The 21,883-nt window shown below is 43.4% G+C and overlaps 1 protein-coding gene across 1 annotated transcript in view; it reads left to right on the top strand.

Moving 5' to 3' along the window:
- FBXO42 (F-box protein 42) overlaps nucleotides 1-21,883 on the top strand; it is a 92,858-nt gene that overhangs the window by 44,862 nt on the left and 26,113 nt on the right. Inside the window, exon 4 of the mRNA XM_017505270.2 lies at nucleotides 5,258-5,392. Coding sequence (XP_017360759.1) covers nucleotides 5,258-5,392 — 135 coding nt within the window. The remainder of the gene's footprint in view (nucleotides 1-5,257; nucleotides 5,393-21,883) is intronic.

Genomic DNA, 21,883 nt, shown 5'->3' with positions numbered 1-21,883 from the left:
AATGTGTGCATAGTTAATCATGCAAGCTTCAATGTAGAATGTCCTTTTCAGATTGATGTAGGGGTCTCCTGAGCTCCCAACATTATGCTTTGAAAAGTGTTTCAGTGTTTAGTCAGGTAATATAGTCAGGTACGCGATGCTGATCATGCTCCTGCAGGAGCCAGCAGGCCCAGACTAGATAACCACCCTTGTTTCTTCCATAGTTACGTAATTATAGACCTTATCAAGTATGTTCTGGCTTGTAGGTGTGAGACACATGACAGCATAGTCTCTTTAAGCATGGGATAAATGCCTCAGGGTCTTTCCCTGGATACAGGTGGAGAAACAAAAGAGAATTTGACGTCTGAAAATGCAAAAGTGTATCATTCATTTAGTGAGCATTTATGGAATGCTCCACACACCGTGGAAAATATGAAACTACTGGAAGATCTTGCCCTTGAGATGATTATAGAATAGCGGAGAAGTGTTCAGAACTGTGAAGAACTCTTTTCTTGCTCTGTGTGTAATTAAATTGCTACTATTTGACCTGTATTTTAATAGGGATGATTAGTATGTATCTTGTAAAGTAAGTCCGTTTCAGAAAATTTGAAGAGATTTAGCAATTGGAATAGACATTCTCAGTATTATTTCTTAGCCCAGTATTCATACTGTACTATGAGCTGTAACTGTGTAGCACATTCCAGTGGTCTAGGTATTCTGAAAGGAAAATGCTTTATTTGGGTGGAGAACTTGGGAAAAGGGAAATTACTACCGGAGCACTGGGAGTTGCTCAAATTCTTTTTGCTAAAAGGCTCATTGAACTTCTTGGGTCTACTTCCCTGCCCCCCTAAGATCAATATATAGGTGTCTTAAATAAAAAATAGGCAATAAGGAAAGTTTCAGTAGGCTAGGGTGCTTAAAATAGTTGAGCGTTTTATTGATAGTTATTTTCTTGTTCCATTATATCTGAGTTCTAAATATAGCTGCCTAAATTGACTCCCTTCCTCTTCCAACTTTGTTGATAATTGACTGCCGGTCACTGAAAATACAGTAGTGTGTGAAACTTGCTGTTTTAGTGCCATTAGCTTTGCATACTTCGGGCTGTGCCTTCCTCTTCCAGAAACCTTTGTTTGGTCTAGAGAAGCAAGAATATGCCAATTGCTGTGTTTTAGTATAAGATTAAAATACATGTGATAAGGACCCCAGGGCCCAGCTGTTGGCTGGGTTTTCAGTCCAAATAGAGAAGAAAAATGTGGGCCAGGCGCGGTGGCTCACGCTTGTAATCCAGCACTTTGGGAGGCCGAGGCGGGCAGATCACAAGGTCAGGAGTTTGAGACCAGCCTGGCCAACATGATGAAATGCCGTCTCTACTAAAAATACAAAAAATTAGCTGGGCATAGTGGCACGTGCCTATAATCCCAGCTACTCGTGAGGCTGAGGCAGGAGAATTGCTTGAACCCAGGAGGTGGAGGTTGCAGTGAGCCAAGAAGGCCCCATTGCACTCCAGCTTGGGAGACAGAGCAAGACTCCGTCTTGAGGGAAAAAAAAAAAAAAAAAAGGCAGCCATAGGACATTGCTAATTTCTTTTCTGGAGGTCTGTAGTATAAAGAGGAGAAGAATGTTCTTTTAGTGACCCAACCTGGTACCAGTTGGCTCATTTCAAAATTGCCCCATTTGTTGGGATTACTAGATCAATATCAGTCTAAGAGGTCAAAGATATCTGGAGTTGAGCTCCCTTGGTGGAGATTAAATTGTGGCTCCACGTAATTGTCCTTTTGTTTGTCTAATGTCTTCTAACTTGATCCTTTGCTATTTGTAGTTGTTTTTTTGTTTTTCTTTTTGTTTTTTTGAGACAGAGTCTCGCTTTTTCGCCCAGGCTGGAATGCACTGGTTCAGTCTTGGTTCACTGCAACCTCTGCCTCCTGGGTTTAAGTGATTCTCATGCCTCAGCCTCTCAAGTAGCTGGGATTACAGGCTTGTGCCACCTTGCCCTGCTAATTTTTGTATTTTTAGTAGAGAGGGGTTTTACCATGCTGGCCATGCTGGTCTCAAACTCCTGGCCTCAGGTAAGCCACTGTGTCCAGCCTGTTATTTGTAGTTCTTTTTTTTAGACTGAGTTTTGCTCTTGTCGCCCAGGCTGGAGTGCAATGGTGCGTTTTCGGCTCACTGCAGCCTCCACTTCCCAGGTTCAAGTGATTCTCCTGCCTCAGCCTCCCGAGTAGCTGGGATTACAAGCATTCGCCAGCACGCCCGGCTAATCTTTTGTATTTTTAGTAGAGATGGGGTTTCACCATGTTGGCCAGGATAGTCTCGATCTCTTGACCTCATGATCCACCTGCCTCGGCCTCCCAAAGTGCTGGGATTACAGGTGTGAGCCACCACACCTGGCCTATTTGTAGTTCTTAATAGATCTGAAATATGAGCCATGGATTAATTGGACTTTACGTCTTAATCGAGTTCTGGGGATACAGTAAATATTTTGCAGGTGTGAACCTATTAATGGCTAGATGGTATTTTATTTCTTCACATCTGTTTTTCTCTAATTTCTTTAGTAATTTTAAAAGCCTGCAGCTCCATTATTGCACAGTGTCAAAGGTCAGATAATTTGGATTTAACCCTTCCACTGACTGAGACTATTGGGTTTAAGGCACTAAACATACTGCTTTCATTACCTCTTAACTCCCTCAGTTTTCTGACTTGAACTTCTTACTGTAGAGAGTCCCAAAGATCTAACAGGTAGACTGAGTTAAGGAACAAAAAGGGAGAACCGGTGCATTGGCTCTCACCTGTAATCCCAGCACTTTGGGAGGCTGAGGCAGGTGGATCACCTGAGGTCCGGAGTTCAAGACCAACCTGGCCAACATGGTGAAACCCTGTCTCCACTAAAGATACAAAAATTAGCTGGGTTTGGTTGCATGTGCCTCTAATCCTAGCTACTCCTACTTGGGACACTCAGGCAGGAGAATCGTTTGAAGCGAGCAGGTGGAAGTTGCAGTGAGCCAAGATAGACCCACTATACTCCAGCCTCGGCCACATAGTGAGACTCTGTCTCAGGAAGAAGAAAAAAAAAAAGGTTATTCCCAGAGCTAGTGTATATCACAGAGGTGATTATAGCAGTAGCGTTGGATGAGTCAACAGTAGTAGCATTTACCTTTTTCTGAACTTGGGTAACTAGTGCCATAGTTCAGAAGAGACCTCCAAGCACTTTGGGAGGCCGAGGCAGGCAGATCGCAAGGTCAGGAATTTGAGACCAGCCTGGCAAACATAGTGAAACCCCGTCTCTACTAAAAATACAAAACCTTAGCCAGGTGTGGTGGCAGGCGCCTGTAATCCAAGCTACTTGGGAGGCTGAGACAGGAGAATTGCTTGAACCTGGGTTGCAGAGGTTGTAGTGAGCCGAGATCAGGCCATTGTACTTCAGCGCGGGCTACAGTGTGAGACTCCAACTCAAAAAAAAAAAAAAAAGGAAACCAAGAAAAAAATAGTGGTGTGCTAAACTGAATTAGACCTACAAATATGCTAGATGATCATTAAAGCCATGCATAGTTAAGTCAATCTGTGAAGTACTTTTTCCTTTCCCCTTCCTTTTATGTGACACTAAACAGTTTCACATGAACATTGAGAAGTCTTTTTTTTTTTTTTTTTTAAACCTCTTGAATGCATGAAATGGATGGCAGGGAAAACTTTGCTTGGGTCTTTTCCTGAAATCCAAGATGGTAAATTCAAGACTGCAAGGAGTGTGGTTGTCATTTCCGGAGTATAGAGACTGCAAGGTGGCAGAAGTTAGCACTCACGTATCTTGTCTACATTCTGGCTTTGGTCTTTGCAGCTTTAGTTTAACAGCCCTTCTCACAGTCATTGCCTCTTTTTCTTAGGAATGCCTGGTGATGTGTATACAATCATCTAATCAAAAAAGCCTTTTTTCAGAGATCTTGGTGCTTTTTAAATGTTACTGCACTGGTTTTCTAGTCAGAATCAACCAGCATGCCTTGGTAGCTCTTGGATACATACTGGGACTTAATGATTTCCATGCTTTTTCTATCTGTTGCTTTGGGACTAGTCCAAGATCATACTACTTCTGAGTTTCCCCCACTGCCCTTTGGAATTAATGAAAACTGTATTTCTTTAATCACATTGAACTTTATGTGTAGTTACTTCATAGTGTTAATTAAAATTGTTTCCTCTCATTGTGTCATATAAAGATTCATTTATTGGCCGGGCACAGTGGCTCAAGCCTGTAATCCCAGAATTTTGGGAGGCCGAGGTGGATGTATCACCTAAGGTCAGGAGTTCGAGATCAGCCTGGCCAACGTGGTGAAACCCTATCTCTACTAAAAAAAAAAAAAAATTAGCTGGGTGTGTTGGCACACACCTGTAACCCCAGCTACTCGGGAGGTTGAGGCAGGAGAATCACTTGCACCTGGCAGTCAGAGGTTGCAGTGAGCCAAGATCCTGCCACTGCACTCTAGCCTGGGTGACAGAGGAAGACTCCATCTCAAAAAAAAAAAAAAAATTCATTTATTAATTTGTGCTTCAGGTTTAATTTGAAAACAAAAACAATGGAGGACTAGAGGAAAGGAATAGGAGGACATAGTACCTGTGTGGGCACTATGTTTGCCTAGCTCTAGAGTATTATGATACAGATGTAGATTAATTATGCAGCTGTGCTGAAACTTTCCTCATTTGAGCACCTTTAATCTGAATTATTATGTGTTCTTGCTAAACTTACACTGTTACATCATTGTCAACTTGCTTAATGTGCTCAGAAATTAGCTTTTCTCTGGGCTTTGTTTTAAAGGATAACATGATACTGACCCACCTGAAGACAGGAGGCTGGTTATAGAAATTTGGTATTTGGTAACAAAATTGCTGAATGGGTAAAATAGATGAGCTTTGAAAAATAGGGGTTATGGTTAAAATGTTGGAAAGGACTTAGAATTTTTTTTTTTTTAGACGGAGTTTCGCTCTTGTTACCCAGGGTGGAGTGCAATGGCGCGATCTCGGCTCACTGCAACCTCTGCCTCCTGGGTTCAGGCAATTCTCCTGCCTCAGCCTCCTGAGTAGCTGGGATGACAGGCACGCGCCACCATGCCCAGCTAATTTTTTGTATTTTTAGTAGAGATGGGGTTTCACCATGTTGACCAGGATGGTCTCGATCTCTTGACCTTGTGATCCACCAGCCTTGGCCTTCCAAAGTGCTGGGATTACAGGCGTGAGCCACCGTGACCGGCCGGGCCTTAGAATTTTAACAGCAGTTATTTGTGTATTTTCTTTCTAGGCGCATGCTATTATGATGCTAATCAGTCTATGTATGTGTTTGGAGGCTGTACCCAGAGCAGCTGCAATGCTGCTTTCAATGACCTCTGGAGACTTGACCTAAACAGCAAAGAGTGGATCCGACCTTTGGCTTCAGGTAAGAGATGAAATGCTGATCTTTGCCTCCTTACAAGGTGACTCCCTTGGTATGGAAACTCTACCTGATCTTTTTGGTGTTGGACTCAGGTCCTAAGTTTAATCTGCAGTGTAAATGATAATAGTAATAAGCTTGTGTAAGTCTTTGTTTTTTGTTAAATTATACTTATCACTAGTAATGGTGCCCTGCCAAAATTGCTGTACTGCTGTGTAAATTCATTTGCATGGTTTCCTTAAGTATACTCATACAGGTGTGATATATCATTTGGTATGAGGTTGAAGTGAGAACAGAAACACAGTCGTGAGAACACAGTTGACTGACAGAAGCTATTGTCCCAGGGCTAAGGTCTCTGAATATCTTTTGTTGTTGCCAGCTCAGGTATTTGGGGAGTGTATGGGACATGTCTCTGCTAGTTACTCTTAACAACCCAGGGGTGTGGGAAGATTCCACAGTAGGTACATTCCTGCCCAGTTCCACTATGCCAGAAATCTGGCAGAAAGAAACTAGATTCTTTTCTTTTTTTTTTTTTTTTGAGACAAAGTCTCACTTTCTTGCTCAGGCTGGAGTGCGATGGTGGGATCTCAGCTCACTGAAACCTCGGCCTCCTGGGTTCAAGCAGTTCTCCTGCTTCAGCTTCCTGAGTAGCTGAGATTACAGGCACCTGCCACCACACCTGGCTAATTTTTGTATTTTTAGTAGAGGGTTTCACCATTCTGGCCAGGCTGGTCTTGAGCTCCTGATCTCAGGTGATCTGCCCACCTCGGCCTCCCAAAGTGCTGGGATTACAGGCATGAGCCACCTCACCCAGCCCTATTTTCTTCGTTTTGACCTACCTCTCCTGGGGGAAAAATAAAAACAGTGGTTTTTGCACTCATTAGGAGGGCAGTTTGAAGAGGCATAGATTGGAGGGGGTTGGTGTGATAGAGAAGTCGAGTCCACTGAGTATAAAGTTTTCTGCTAGGTTTGTTGGGAAGCTTTTCCCAAACATTCTTCATTGGGCTTTTTAATATTAGGACTCATTCTTAGGACTAAGGACACTTGGGTTTCCCTTGGGCAAGTTCCTTATTTATTTAGGCCTTGCCTTACTACTTTGATTACCAGATAGGAGGCATCGTGGTATGTTAGAAAGGGCACTGGAGTAAGAGTGAGGGGACATGAGTTTCATCTCCTGGCATAGTCACCAATTCTCTGTGTAACTGTGAATAAGTTACTGCACCTCTTTAGGAGAAATGTGAAGTAGGACTAAATGACTATTTTTAAATAGGCTGAGAAGGCTAGTTTATGTTTCCCTTTCTAGAACCACTACAGTGAATGTCTAGGCCAGGGGCTTAAACCTATTTATGAGAAGAAGCTGCATTTTGCTTCCCTAAAGCTTAGGTTCTTGTTCCTTTTCCCTGCATTAGGCAAATATAGGAGGAGCCTACTGACTGGATGCCATGGGTGGAGCTGGACTTTGTGTAGATGAAGTTCTTTATTTAAATTATTGGCATTTGAAGGGTGGTGGTCCAGTCTGCAGGTGCCACTCCAGGAGGAGGAGCTATTATATCCCCTCCTCTTCCACTTCCTTTTGCAACCAATAAAGGCCGTTTGTGCCATTAAAAAAAAAAACAAAAAAACACACACACACACGCACACCGGGCCCCCTCGCTCACACCTGTAATCCCTGCAGAGTTTGAGACCAGCATGGCCAACATTATGAAACCTTGTCTCTACTAAAAATACAAAAATTAGCCAGGCATCGTGATGGGTGTCTGTAATCCCAGCTACTTGAGAGGCTGAGGCAGGAAAATCACATGAAGCCAGGAGGTAGAGGTTGCACTTCAACCTGGGTGACAGAGCAGGACTCCATCTCAAAAAGAAAAAAAAAAAAAACCCACAAAAGCTGTTGGAATAATAAAGAAAAGGTAATCATATAAAAATTTTGAAGGCTAGAACTATTTTAGGGCTGTGAGAATTTTGTACTTTGGAGGATCACCTTTTCTAGCCCTTTGTACCATATTGTACTTTCTGCAAATTAATATTTGGAGTTACATCTTCTGTTTTGTTTTGTATTGTTTCTTTGAGACAGGATCTTGCTTTGTCACCCAGGCTGGAGTGCAATGGCATGGTTATGGCTTACTGCAGTCTCAACTGAGTTACAGATTCTAAAATGTAGAAGATCTCAGCATAAGCGTCCTGTTGCCACCATGCTTGGGATTTTGTACAGGTCTCATTTCAGAGGAGCTTTGATAGTTTCAGTCACAAAATACTATTACTGTCTTTATTTTGTAACCAAGCTTTATGCCTTTGATAATTTAGCATGGGTGGTGCTCTTTCTTGTGAAAATGGAGCTCTGGTTTTGGGACCTTCATAGCCTTTGCCAACTACTGTGCTTATTTCTCCCTGTAATGTGGATGTAAGACTTTTTTTAAAAACATCATCACGTTTAAAGACTGCTTTGTAGCCAGATGAAGTACCTAATGCCTATGATTCCAGCACTTTGGGAGGCCAAGGCAAGAGGATCCCTTGAGGCCAGGAGTTCGAGACCAGCCTGGGCTACATGGTGAGATCCCCATCTCTACAAAAATAAAAATAAAAAAGTTAATCAGGCATGGTGGTATGCATCTATAGTCCAAGATACTTGGAGGGTGAGGAAGAAGGGTTGCTTGAACCCACAGATACAAGCCTAAGGGAGAGTGAGACTGTGTCTCAAAAAAAAAAAAAAAGAAAAAAGAATATTCTTTGAAATTCCCAAAGCAGAAATGTTTGAGAAATAACTGTTTTAATTATTTACATTCTCTATGGAATATGAATTTTTAAAAATAGAGCATTTGGGATATTCCCTTTGATAAAACATGTAAGCTCCTTAATGTCTAAATTTTCTAACAAAAGTGTCTGAAAGAATCTACTTACTCCCTCACCCTAATCTGCAATTAGAGACTGGTTTTAGAAGGAGGAAAACCTGAGCTTTTTGAAATGCCTACTTATAATAAAAAACAATTGTTTAATGAAGAGTCCTGGCTGGAGCCGGGTGTGGTGACTCACGCCTGTAATCCCAACACTTGGGAGTCTGAGGTGAGTGGATCACGAGGTCAGGAGTTTGAGACCAGCCTGACCAACATGGTGAAACCTCGTCTCTACTGAAAATACAAAAATTACCTGGGCGCAGTGGCATGTGCCTGTAATCCCAGCTACTCAGGAGGCTGAGGCAGGACGGAGAATCTCTTGAACCTGGGAGGCAGAGGTTACAGTGAGCTGAGATCATGCTATTGCATTCCAGCCTGGGTGACACAGCGAGACTCCGTCTCAAAAAAAAAAACAGTCCTAGCTGGGCACAGTGTCTCACGCCTGTAATCCTAACACTTAGGAGGCTGAGACGGAAGGATCTCTTGAGGCCAGGAATTTGAGACCATCCTGGGTAACATGGTGAGATCCTGTCTCTACAAAACAGTTAAAAATTTAGCCGGGCATGTTGGCATGTGCCTGTAGTCCTGGCTACTTGGAAGGTTGAGGTGGGAGGACTGCTTGAGCCCAGGAGTTCAAGGCTGTACTGGGTGATGATTGCTCCACTTCACTCTAGCCTGAGCGAAAGAGGGAGACCCTGTTTCAAGAAATAAAAAATAGGCCAGGCTTGGTGGCTCATGCCTATAATCCTAGCACTTTGGGGGGCTGAGCTGAGAGGTTCACTTGAGGCCAGGAGTTTCAGGCCAGCCTGGCTAATGTAATGAAACCCCATCTCTACTAAAAAGACAAAAAATTAGCTGGGCATGGTGGCATGCGCCTGTATCCTCAGCTACTCAGGAGGCCGAAGCATGAGAATCACTCGAGCCAGGCAGTCGGAGGTTGCAATGAGCCAAGATTGCGCCACCACACTCCAGCCTGGGTGACAGTGACACTGTCTCAAAATAAAATAATAATAAAATAGTCCTATGAGATTCTCATTTAGGCAGAAACCCCATGCAAGATGCCCTGAGACAGTGTTTCTGTATGCTATCGAGTCCCAAATCAAAATCACTTCCTAACTGAAATGTCAGTAGCCTTTCTGAATAAAACATAATTGTTTATAAATCTTGGTGTACCTGACTCATTCATTTTGTGCATCCAGTTGGAGGGTGACTGAGGGGAGAGTGCTGTCAGTTGTGAGGTGGTCTTCTAACATTAGAGTATGTACAGGATGGTGATAATTGCTTTAACAGTGTTCAGTCTTCAAAAGTGTAGCTGTTGGAGAAGTAAGAGCATCAAGCAAGCAGTGAGACACTTTTGGTTGGGAGCAGAGTCCTGATAGAGAATACTGCTGCATCAGATGTCTTTTTACATGTGTATTTGGTTATGTGGCAAATGAGTCTAGAGCATTCTCCTATTGGTTGGTGTCTTAGTCAGCTCAGGGTGCCATAATAAGATACCATAGACTGGGTAGCTTAAACAACAGAAATTTATTTCTCACAGTTCTGGAGGCTGGAAATTCAAGATGAGAGTGTCTGCCTGGTTGGCTTCTAGTGAGGGCTATCTTCCCAGCTCCTGGTTTGCAGACTGCTACCTTCTTAGTGTGTTCTCATGTTGCAGAGAGTGAGCTTTGGTGTCTCTTGTGCTTCTTATAAGGGGATTAATCTTATAATGAGGGCCTACCCTCATGACCTCATCTAAACCTAATTGTCTTCCAAAGGCTTTATCTTTATCTCCACCATAGCATCACTTTGTTGGTTAGAGCTTCAACCTACGGATTTGGTGGAGGACACAATTCCATCTATACCAGTTAGATTGGAATTAGTGTGATTTGCCAGTGAAATCTCGTCTTTAGTTTCTTTCAAAATGTTAGAAATGCTCCATCTGGAGGAAGACTGATGTTGGCGGTAGGGTGGTGCTGTCAGTTGTGAGTGTAGGGATGACAGATCTTGCAGCTAGAAGAGACCCACAGCTAGTACTTCTCAGACATTTCCAGTGAGGCACCACCTCCTCCCGTTTACACCTGCTTTTGTGGCCCCTGCCCTCATGGAGCTTATATTGTAATGGGAAAGAAACAAAAAGCAAGTAAATTATAAATTATGAAGGAAACAAACAGAATGAAGTATAGAATAAGGGAAAAGCTTTTTTTTTTTTTTTTTTTTGAGGCAAGGTCTCACTCTGTCATCCAGGCTGGAGTGCAGTGGCACAATCGGCTCACTGTAGCCTCTACCTCCTGCCTTAGCCTTCTGAGTAGCTGGGACTACAAGTGTGCACCACCACACCTGGCTAATGGATTTTGTGTTTTTTTTTGTAGAGATGGGGTCTCACTATGTTGCCCAGGCTGTTAGGGGAGAGCTACTTTAAACAGGAGACTTTGTTTTAATTTGGCTAAGACCTAAAGAATGAGGACTGGAGGGAAGTGAGAATGGCCTGTGCCTGGTGCAGCAAAGAAGAGGACATGTTAGAGGAGCATGAAGCAGACCTTTGTGGATGTAGCCGACGGAGCAAGGAAGAGAGCGGCACTGCCGAGCTGAGATAAAGACAGGAGCAAGCTTATTCACAGACTAAGGTGCGGACTCAGGACACTTTGAGGTTTAATGAGTAATCATCTGGATTACTTTTTTTTTTTTTTTTAAAGAGACAATCTTGCTCCATTGCCAAAGCTGGAGGGCAGTGGCACAATCATAATGCACTGACTGCAGCCTCAAACTCCTGCGCTCAAGTAATCCTCCTGCCTCAGCCTCCTGCATAGCTGGGGCCACAGGTGTGCCCCACCACATCGGGAAATTTTCTTTTCTTTTTTTTTTTTTGTGGAGCTAGGGTGTCACTATGTTGCCTGAGCTGGTCTTGAACTTCTGGCCTCAAATGATCCTCCTGCCTTGGCCTCCCAAAGTGCTGGGGTTACAGGCATGAGCCACTCCCCCTCCCTGCTTCAATTTACATTTTAAAGCACATTTTGCTTCTATTTAAGAAATGAAGAAAGGCAAGAAAGTAAACCAGACTAGATAGAAGGCCATTAATATTGACAAGACTCAGATGAGCATATATCAGTAAAAAACTGACAAGACTTTTTTTTTTTTTTTTTTTTTTGAGACAAGAGTCTCACTCTGTCATCCAGGCTGTAGTGTGGTGGTGCAATCTCAGCTCACTGTAGCCTCCATCTCCCAGGTTCAAGCAATTCTCGTGTCTCAGCCTCCCAAGTAGTTGGGATTACATACCCAGCTAATTTTTGTATTTTTAGTAGAGACAGGGTTTTACCATATTGGCCAGGCTGGTATGGAACCCCTGACCTTAAGTGATCCACCCGCCTTAGCCTCCCAAAGTGCTGGGACTACAGGCATGAGCCACCGCGCCTGGCCAAGAATTCTTAATAAATTAGATATAGGTGCATGAGAAGGCCAGTCAAGGGTGACTTATGTGTCAGGTTTATACAGCTACGTAGATGATGGGGCCATTTGCTGAAGTGGAAAAAAAAATATTGGGGAGAGGTTTAGTTTTTGGTGCCTGTTAAACATTTAAGTAGTGGTACCAACTAATTCATTGTTATGAGAGTTTGACTTTTTTTTCTCTTTTTTTTTGAGACAGAGTTTTTACTCTTGTTGCCCAGGTTGGAGTGCAGTGGCATGATCTCGGCTCACTGCAACCCCCTTCCTAGGTTCAAGCGATTCTCCTGCCTCAGCCTCCGAGTAGCTGGGATTACTGGCACCTGCCAGCACACCCTGCTAAGTTTGTGTATTTTTAGTAGAGATGGGGTTTTATCATGTTGGCCGGGCTGGTCTCAAACTTCTGACCTCAGGTGATCTATCCACCTCGGCCTGGGATTACGGGCATGAGCCACCACTGTGCCCTGCTGAGAGGGGCACAGAGGGCTTGACTCCCCTTAAATGACAGCATGGGCCAGACACAGTGGCCCACACCTGTAATCCCAGAACTTCGGGAGGCTGAGTGGGAGGATGGCTTGAGGCCAGGCCAGCCTGAGGTCAGGATGGCTTGAGTTTGAGGGCAGCCTAAGCAATATAGCAAGAACCCATTTCTACAAAAATAAAAAACAAATGGCTCTGCAGTCCTTCTGTACAGTTAAATTCTTCTCTCATCCTTCACTCGTTCTTGTAGCTAATATTCATGGATTGCCTACTATGTGCCTGGTATTGGTCTATATACCAGGGACACATGAGTCAATAACCAATACTTCGGGAGGCTGAGTCTCATCCCTAAAGAGACCACATTCAAATGAAGGAAGATAACGAGATACCTGTTCGGCTGGGAGACCCCCCCAACCTAGGCGGGCTGAAGGTATTTGAGAAGCAGACACCCAGATAGCACAACAGAGTGGATCTATTCTGGGGACTGAGAGCCTGAGGGGCTGACAGCTCTCCAGACTGAAGGCCCCAGCAGAGATTCATCCACTTATTTATTTGCTCTTTTACAGGTGATTCTTATTAATACACAGGTATTCTACATATACACATAGCTCAGGAATATACCAGGTAGGCAGCTGTTACCTGCCTACCACTAATTACAAATGAAAAGTATCTTCCACAGGGAACCATGGGGGCCGGGTAAACTTAATGTTTCTCAGCAGGAAGACAGATATTAAAAATGACAAATACATAGCACAGTGTTAGAGGATGGACAGTGCTATTGAGAAACTACAGTATGGCTGGTAAGATTATAACTAGGGGGATCAGAGACAAGGCGACATTAGAACAAGGACTTGATGGGTACAAGGAGTGAGCCACGTGGGTATCTAAGGAATGAACGTTCCAAACAGGAAATAATCAGTGCAAAGACCCAGAGTTGGGAGAGTGCCTGGGATAGTCAAGGGGTATTGAGAAATGCACTGTGACTGGAGCAGAGTGCACAAGGAGAGGAGGTTGGTCAGATAATGAAAGGTCAGATAATCACATATGTGGGGCTTGCTTTTTTTTTTTTTTTTTTTAAGACAGAGTCTCGCTCTGTCACCAGGCTGGAGTGCAGTGGCGCGATCTTGGTTCACTGCAACCTCCAACTCCCTGGCTCAAGTGATTCTCCTGCCTCAGCCTCCTGAGTAGCTGGGACTACAGGCACGTGCTACCACACCCCGATAATTTTTGTATTTTTGTTTTTTAGCAGAGTCAGGGTTTCATCATGTTGGTCGGAAAGGTCTCAATCTCTTGACCTTGTGATCCGCCCTCCTCAGCCTCCTAAAGTGCTGGGATTACAGGTGTGAGCCACTGTGCCTGGCCCAAGGGCTTTCTGGCTGTTGTAAGGACGTTGTCATATTCAGTGAGTAGAATGGCTAGTTGTTTAGGTTTCTGAGAAGAGGACAAGTATGGAAGAAGGGGGACCATTTAAAAGGTTGTAGCAATAATCTAGGCCAAAAATGATAGGCACTTGGAGTAAAGTATTTGCAAAAGGTGAGAACTGGGTGGATTTGATAGAGCCAAAGCGATTTGCTCATAGTTTGGATGTAGAGTAGGAAAGAGAAAGAGAGCATTCAAGATGACTTTTCAGGTTTTTAGCCTGGGCATTTGAAAGGGTGGAGTTACCATTAACTGAGAGGAGGAAGACTGGGTGATCAAGGTTGGCAAGGGGTAGGAGAGATGGGAAATTCCACTTAAAACACATTGAGTTTGAGGTGATTATAGGACATCCAGGTGGAGATGTATGTATACAAAGTTCAGGGGAGACACACAAGCTAGAGGTAGCCATGTTGGCTCATTAGCATATTAGATAGTAATACAGTTTGGCCCTGTGTCCCCACCCAAATCTTACCTCAAATTGTAATCCTCATAATCCCCATTTGTCAATGGCAGGACCAGGTAGAGGTAATTGGGTCATGGGGGCAGTGGCAGCAATCTTGGCTCACTGCACCCTCTGCCTCCCTGGCTCAACTGATTCTTATGCCTCAGCCTCCCAAGTAGCTGGGATTACAGGCCTGTGCCACCACACCTAGCTAGTTTTTGTATTTTCTTTAGTAGAGACAGGGTTTCTCTATGTTGGCCAGGCTGGCCTTGGCCTCCCAAAGTGCTGGGATTATAGGCATGAGCCACCACATCCAGCCAACAATATGTACTCTTGATCTGATGTGATGAGAATGGCATTATATGTCTATGGTTTTCTGTCTCAAAAACAAAAAAAGAATGGTGTAAGGATTGAATCTGGGAGACTCCAGCATCTGGAGATTAGGGGACTTGAAAAGGAGCACCCAGAAAAGTAGGAGAGCATCTGGAGAGTGTGGCATCTGGGAAGCCAGCATACGAGGAAAGTGTTTCCAGGAAAGGAGGAATTAATCAACTGTGTCGAATGCAGCAAAGAGGTCCAGTCATGTGAAGACTGAGAATTACCCTTAAATTAATAGAGCTTGTTAGGTGAGTGATAAGGATGGAAGCCTGTTTGTAATACATTTTAGAAAATGGGAGAACAGACCAGATATGGTGGCTCATGCCTGTAATCCCAGCACTTTGGGAGGCTGAGGGAGGCGGATCACAAGGTCAAGAGTTCAAGACCAGCCTGACCAACATGGTGAAACCCCATCTTTACTAAAAATACAAAAATTAGCCAGACATGGTGGTGCAGCTTGAACCCAGGAGGCAGAGGTTGCAGTGATTCGAGATCTAAAAGAATAATCATATCTTCCAAAATCACTGAGTAATCTTGCAGAAAAGCTAATTTAGGGGCAGGAAAAAGTATTGGTCATATCAGATGTCAGTAGGAAGACCACAGGGTATCCTTAAAAGCTGGTAAGGGAGGAAGACCAGTGCTAGAACTGTCTAGAAATAGCTGTTCAGAAATAACTGTCTAGAGTATCATTGTTTGTCTTACAGTGTAAATTATACCTTAAAAGGGACACATATGGGGCTCTCAGTCCCATTAATGAAGCTTACTGTCTGTGTCTAGTGAAAAAGCTTAGTCTTAGGTTCTCTTCTGTCTTTCCCTGAGTCTGTGATAATATTACCAGGAAATGTCTAAAGGGAGTCTGGGACTGATGCCTGGTACCAGGTAGAACTAGAGCAGCTGACAGTAGAATCTATTCTAACAAAACCCAAAACAAAATGAAAAAGACAGTGGAGTCTATTCTGGGAAAAGATTTCCCAGGTCATCCTTTGGCTTAGGTCCCAAATGTTGATGCTAACATTGAAATAGCTGGATGTGGATTTTAAAAAATTATTTATTTAAAGACAGAGTTTCGCTCTTGTTGCTGAGGCTGGAGTGCAATGGCATGATCTAAGCTCACTGCAACCTCTGCCTTCTGGGTTCAAGCGAATCTCCTGCCTTAACCTCCTGAATAACTAGGATTACAGGCGCACACCACCACACCCAGCTAATTTTTGTATTTTTAGTAGAGATGAGGTTTCACCATGTTTTTAGTAGAGATGGGGTTTTGACCTGTTGGCCAGGCTGGTCTCAAACTTCTAAGCCCAAGTGATTCACTCGCCTCGGCCTCCCAAAATGCTGAGATTACAGGCATGAGCCACCATGCCCAGCCTGGATATGGAATTTTTAAAAATAATGTATTAATAGTGGGAACAGGGAGGAGGAAAAAAAGGGAAAAAAAAGAATAATGTATTAATATACTTGTTGCCATTAGATTTTGCTTTTTAGCATTGTTTTGCATCCATGCACTTTGTACATATTTAAAATTGTAATATGCAAATGTGTTATGAGAATGCCAAATCTGTGCCAATGGGGAAGAAGTGGATGATTATTAACTGCTAAATATCAGACAGTATAACAATATAACACACATGCCTTTCAAATACACTCCAAGCATCTATTCTCTGTAAACAAGTGATCTCATTGTTTTAATATTTTCCTTATGAATGAGACAATCCAGTTGTACTCACAGATCTTTCCTTAATTACCAAATGTATTTATTACCAAAACATACTAATATCTGTCCTTAGCTATTTCTCCTCCATGTTGAAAATCCTCCATCCTTTTTTTTTTTTTTTTGAGACGGAGTTTCGCTCTTGTTACCCAGGCTGGAGTGCAATGGCGCGATCTCGGCTCACCGCAACCTCCGCCTCCCGGGTTCAGGCAATTCTCCTGCCCTAGCCTCCTGAGTCACTGGGATTACAGGCACGCGCCACCATGCCCAGCTAATTTTTTGTATTTTTTTAGTAGAGACGGGGTTTCACCATGTTGACCAGGATGGTCTCGATCTCTTGACCTCGTGATCCACCCGCCTCGGCCTCCCACAGTGCTGGGATTACAGGCTTGAGCCACTGCGCCCGGCGAAAATCCTGCATCCTTTAACTTGTCATTGGGTCAAACTCATAAGCCTTTTTTTCTTGAAACCCTCTAAAATAAAACTCTGTTATTTTATACAGAAGTCGGTAGTATCAGTGAAAATAAGCAGTGACTTTCCTTAGAATTCTCAGCTTTCAAATTTACATGCTATGATCCTGTCTGCCTACCATCTTGGCAAGCAGTTTCTGTTTACTCTTGGGTTCCACATGCAGTTAAACTCTCAAACCATCTAGCATTGTTTCTCTTTATTCTCAGGTGTCCATGTAATCTCCTAACAGTACCTCATGTTTTATTACCACAATAAATTTCATTTTCCTTGTGTATCTCCAGTACTATATAGATTAACTTTATGTCTTAAATGTAGTTGTAAAAGGCTAATCCTAAATGGAAGAGGAACACCAGATACTATCCCTGTGTCATTTCTAACTTCTGCTTCCCAGGAATTGACCCTCTTGGTTTCAAGGACACTCAGTAGTGCCATGGACAAACTCATGGCTCATGCTCAATGTTTGGCTGTTTAGTTTCTATGTAATTAGGATCAGGCCAGTGTCTCAAGCTTTCCATTGTTTGTGACTGTGAGGAGATAATTGTAAAGAGACCAGTGTGCCGTTCCTAGGTGGGTAAGAGCTGTGATGGGTCATTTATTGACTTACTTATAAATATCATCTTGAATTCTGAGAGACTCCTTTCCCCTTATTTATTTATTTATTTTGAGATGGAGTCTCACCCTGTCGCCTAGGCTGGAGTGCAGTGAGGCGATCTTGGCCCACTGCAACCTCTGACTCCCAGGTTCAAGGGATTTTCCTGCCTCAGCCTCCCGAGTAGCTGGGATTACAAGCACGTACCACCACGCCCAGCTAATTTTTTGTATTTTTAGTAGAGACAGGTTTTGCCATGTTGGTCAGGCTGGTCTCAAACTCCTGACCTCAGGTGATCCCCCGCCTCAGCCTCCCAAAGTGCTTGGATTACAGGCATGAGCCACCACACCTGGCCTCCTTTGTTGTTTTAAAACTCAGAAGCTATTTCTCATTCTTCCCCGGAGAGATGAACTCTTGAACTATGGCTTTTGATTTTTTATTTTTCCTTTTCTGTTTTTGGGTAAGAGATAGGGTCTAGTTTGTTTGCCTGAGTGGAGTACAGTGGCATGATCATAGCTCACTGCAGCCTCTTATTCCAGGGCTGAAGCGATCCTCCTGCTTCAGCCTCCCAAATAGCTAGGACTGCAGGCATGCACCACCATGTCCAGCTATTTTATTATTTGTAGAGACAGGATCTCACTATATTGCCCAGACTGGTTTTGAACTCCTAGCCTCAAGTGATCCCCCTGCCTTGGCCTCCCAAAGTGCTGGGATTACAGACATGAGCGATCCTATGCTTTAATTGACACTACTTTTCAAATAAATTGTGCCTCTTACAATTTCCTCTTTTCTATAGTTCTCTCTAGAAGTGATTATGGGTTGTGAGTTTTATATTTGATTTGTTGGCTTTTATGATGTGTCCCTTATTTGTCTTATCTCCCATCTTAGTAACCTTTCTGAAATCCCACTGCCAAACCTCAAAATGTTTCTTGCTATTTGATTTACATATGTGAGTTACAGGGTGGTTGCATTTTATGTGATAAATTGGTTCTTAAAGACCTCACAATGAATTTTAATTCAATAATGGATTGCTGGTATTTCAGTTTACTTGCTAAAGTAGTTGATGGTGCCATGTTACACCAATACAACATGGTTTGCAGTTAGTTACCAGCTTTTACCTTAGCTATTCTTTTTTTAAAAACAATATTAAGACATAATTTGTATGGGGGGGAACATATATTACTTATAGTAAAATGAACAAATCTTAAGGGCACAACTCACACACACACACACACACACACACACTGTAGTTAGGGATCATTGAGCTGAAATCATACCATTGCACTCCAGCCTGGGCAACAGATCATATGTATACAGTCACATGATCATTACCTAGATCAAGATACGAAAACTTTCTTCACCTCAAAAAACCTCCCTCATGCTCCTTTCCTCTCTGACAAGGTTTTTTTGAGACAAGTAATCCTCCTGCCTCAGCCTCCCAAGTAGCTGGGACTACAGATGCACACCACCATGCCTGACTAATTTAGTTTTAGCTCCCTCATGCCCCTTCCCTGTTTGTACCACCCGCATAGAGGTCAGCTACTATTCTGACTTCTAACACTATGGCATTGTTCTGTTCTTTTTTATTTTATTTTATTTTTTTGAGACAAGATTTCATTCTGTCACCCAGTGCAATGGCATGATCATCATAGCTCACTGCAGCTTCAGCTCTTGGGCTCAAGCAATCCTCCTGCCTCAGCCTCCCAAGTAGCTGGGACTACAGATGCATTCCACCATGCCTGACTAATTTAGTTTTTGTAGAGATTGGGTACTGCTATGCCTCCCAGGCTGGTCTGGAACGCCTGGCCTCAAGCAATCCTCCTGCCTCAGACTCCCAAAGACTAGTTCTGTGTTCTTGAACTTTGTATAAATGGAAGTCTACAGTAGGTAGCATTTCATGTCTGGCCCTTTCTTTGAACACGTTTTTGAGATTAATCTGTGTGGTTGCATCTGTCAGTAGTTTATTCCTTTCCGTTACCATGAGTGTTTCATAATATGACTATACCACTTTTTTCTTTTCTTTCTTTTTATTTTTTGAGGCAGAGTTTCACTCTTGTTGCCCAGGCTGGAGTGCAACGGCACGATCTTGGCTCACTGCAGCCTCCATCTCCCAGGTTCAAGCAGTTCTCCTGCCTCAGCCTCCCAAGTAGCTGGCATGCACCACCACACCCAGCTTTTTTTTTTTTTTTTAAGTAGAGACAGGGCTTCACCATGTTGGCCAGGATGGTCTTGATCTCTTGACCTTGTGATCTGCCTATCTCAGCCTCCCAAAGTGCTGGGATTACAGGTGTGGGCCACTGCACCTGGCCACTTTTTTCTTTTTTGAGACAGAGTCTCACTCTGTTGCCTAGGCTGGAGTGTGCAGTGGCACAATCTTGGAAGTGATCTACCTCTACCTCCTGGGCTCAAGGGATCCTCCCACCTCAGCCTCACAAGTAGCTGGGACTACAGGCGTGCCACCATCACACCTGGTTAGTTTTTGTATTTTTTTGTTGAGACAGGGTTTTATACCATGTTGCTCAGGCTGGTCTTGAACTCCTGGGCTCAAGAGATCTGCCCACCTCAGCCTCCAAAGTGCTAAGATTGCAGGCATGAGCCACCATGCCTGGCCCCCACCTTTTTTTTTTTCCAAACTTGTTCTCCTGTTGATGGATACTTGGGTTGTTTCTACTTTGAATATAGCTGCATTAAAATTGTTTGTACGTTTCAGTGGATATATGCACTCATTTCCTACTTGTCAACTTTAAGAGATATTGTAGACATGGTAAGCATCCCAGAGACCTATTTCCTTAGTCCTGCTCCATCTAGAAAGATCTGATGATATAACCAAGTATTACAGAGGTTTGGGGAGGAAAGACCACTTGGCTAATAATAAATGTTACAATTCATTATTAAGGACACGTAACCTAAAGTAATGTGAGGAAGATGTTGTAGGAGGGAGGCTAGTTAGTAATACCATAAAAATGATGGTTTTTGTGCCAGGCAGGCATACTTTTTCATTTAAGCTTTGTCACTTGCTGGTTACAGGTTTAACCCCACTTACTTTACCTTTAGGTAGAGATGGTAACACCTACCTTTCATAGTTTTTGTTCATATTACATATAATACAGTACTCAATTGGAGAGGGTTTCTGGGAACCGAGGATAAAGTTGACATCTTTTTAGATACTGAGATACTAGCTAAGGAGTAAGTGGTTTTTTTTTTTTGTTTTGTTTTTTTTGTTTCTTGGTTTTTTTTTTTTTTACCAGGAAAAGCTAGTCTTTCAGGATCAAGGAGTAAGTTATCAGCGTTCTTTGGATGAGAGGTCAGGCAAACCGACCTCGTCTCTAGGGAATCTGAAAGAAACAAAAAGAATCTAGACAAGAACTTTACATCCATTCAACAGGATTATTTTTGCAGTTGCCATGTTCTGGGAACCCTGGTTGACATTTTCATGAAAATGAAATATTCCTAACAATTCATCAAATGCTAGTCATTCTTCATGTAAAGGCTAGAAGTTATAACATGAGGAAAAGCTGTGGATTTTTGTGTACACAAATTTTGATGACTAACAGGACCTTTTACCCAAAGTATCCTGCTTGCTGCCACCTTGGGTCTCAGGGATAGGAAAGGTAGCTAAGGATCAAAGTGTGACCAGTAAGATCCTGCATAATCTTCCCCTCTCCCCACGTCTCTACCTCTGTTCATAGCCCTTCTTCAGCCAAGCCATCAGCTACTAGAGAGTTGTAATGACTTGACGGGCGCGGTGTAATCCCAGCACTTTGGGAGGCTGAGGCGGGCAGATCACCTGAGGTCAGGAGTTCAAAACCAGCCCAACTAACATGCTGAAACCCCATCTCTACTAAAAATGCAAAAATTAGCCAGGTGTGGTGGTGTGCACCTGTAATCCCAGCTACTTGGGAGGCTGAGGCAGGAGAATAGCTTGAACCCAGGAGGCGAAGGTTGCAGTGAGCTGAGATCATACCACTGATGCTGGTATGATCACACACACACACACACACACACACACACACACACACACACACACACGAGTTGGGGATCACTGAGCTGAGATCATACCATTGCACTCCAGCCTGGGCAACAGACTAGATGCTGTCTTGCTGTCTCTGTCTCTCTCTCTCTTTCTCTCTCTCTCTCACACACACACACACACATACACGGTAGTTAGGGATCAAAGTATGGCCAAACAAGGTCCTGCACAATCATCCTGTCCCCTTATCTCTCTGACCTCATTGCCCTGCTGCATTCGTGCTCCATCGTATTAACCTCATACCTGGGCCTCTGCTCTTGCTATTTCTGCCTGGAACACTCTTCCTGCATGTCCCTGTAACTCTCTCCTTCACCTGCTCCACAGGTCTTTATTCGTATGTTTCCCTCTGTGAGGCATTCCCTAACTACACTGTTTGAAAGGACAACTCCCCTGGCTCCTTTTCCTCCTGTTTTTATTTCCCTTGGCACTTATCACCACACAACACACTGTCTTTCTTCCCTTCAGCAAACTGTACGCTTCCTGGGGCTGAGGGCTTTTTGTCTGTTTTATTCACTACTGACTAGTACCTGGAACATAGTAGTTGCTCATAGAATGGAATTATATATATAGATAGCCGGGCGCGGTGGCTCAAGCTTGTAATCCCAGCACTTTGGGAGGCCGAGGCGGGTGGATCACGAGGTCAAGAGATCGAGACCATCCTGGTCAACA

Source organism: Cebus imitator, unplaced genomic scaffold, assembly GCF_001604975.1.
Source record: "Cebus imitator isolate Cc_AM_T3 unplaced genomic scaffold, Cebus_imitator-1.0 Scaffold15, whole genome shotgun sequence".
NCBI lineage: Eukaryota > Metazoa > Chordata > Mammalia > Primates > Cebidae > Cebus > Cebus imitator.
The sequence above is the reverse complement of the archived record's forward strand: the minus strand, read 5'-3'. Positions and strand labels throughout refer to the sequence as shown.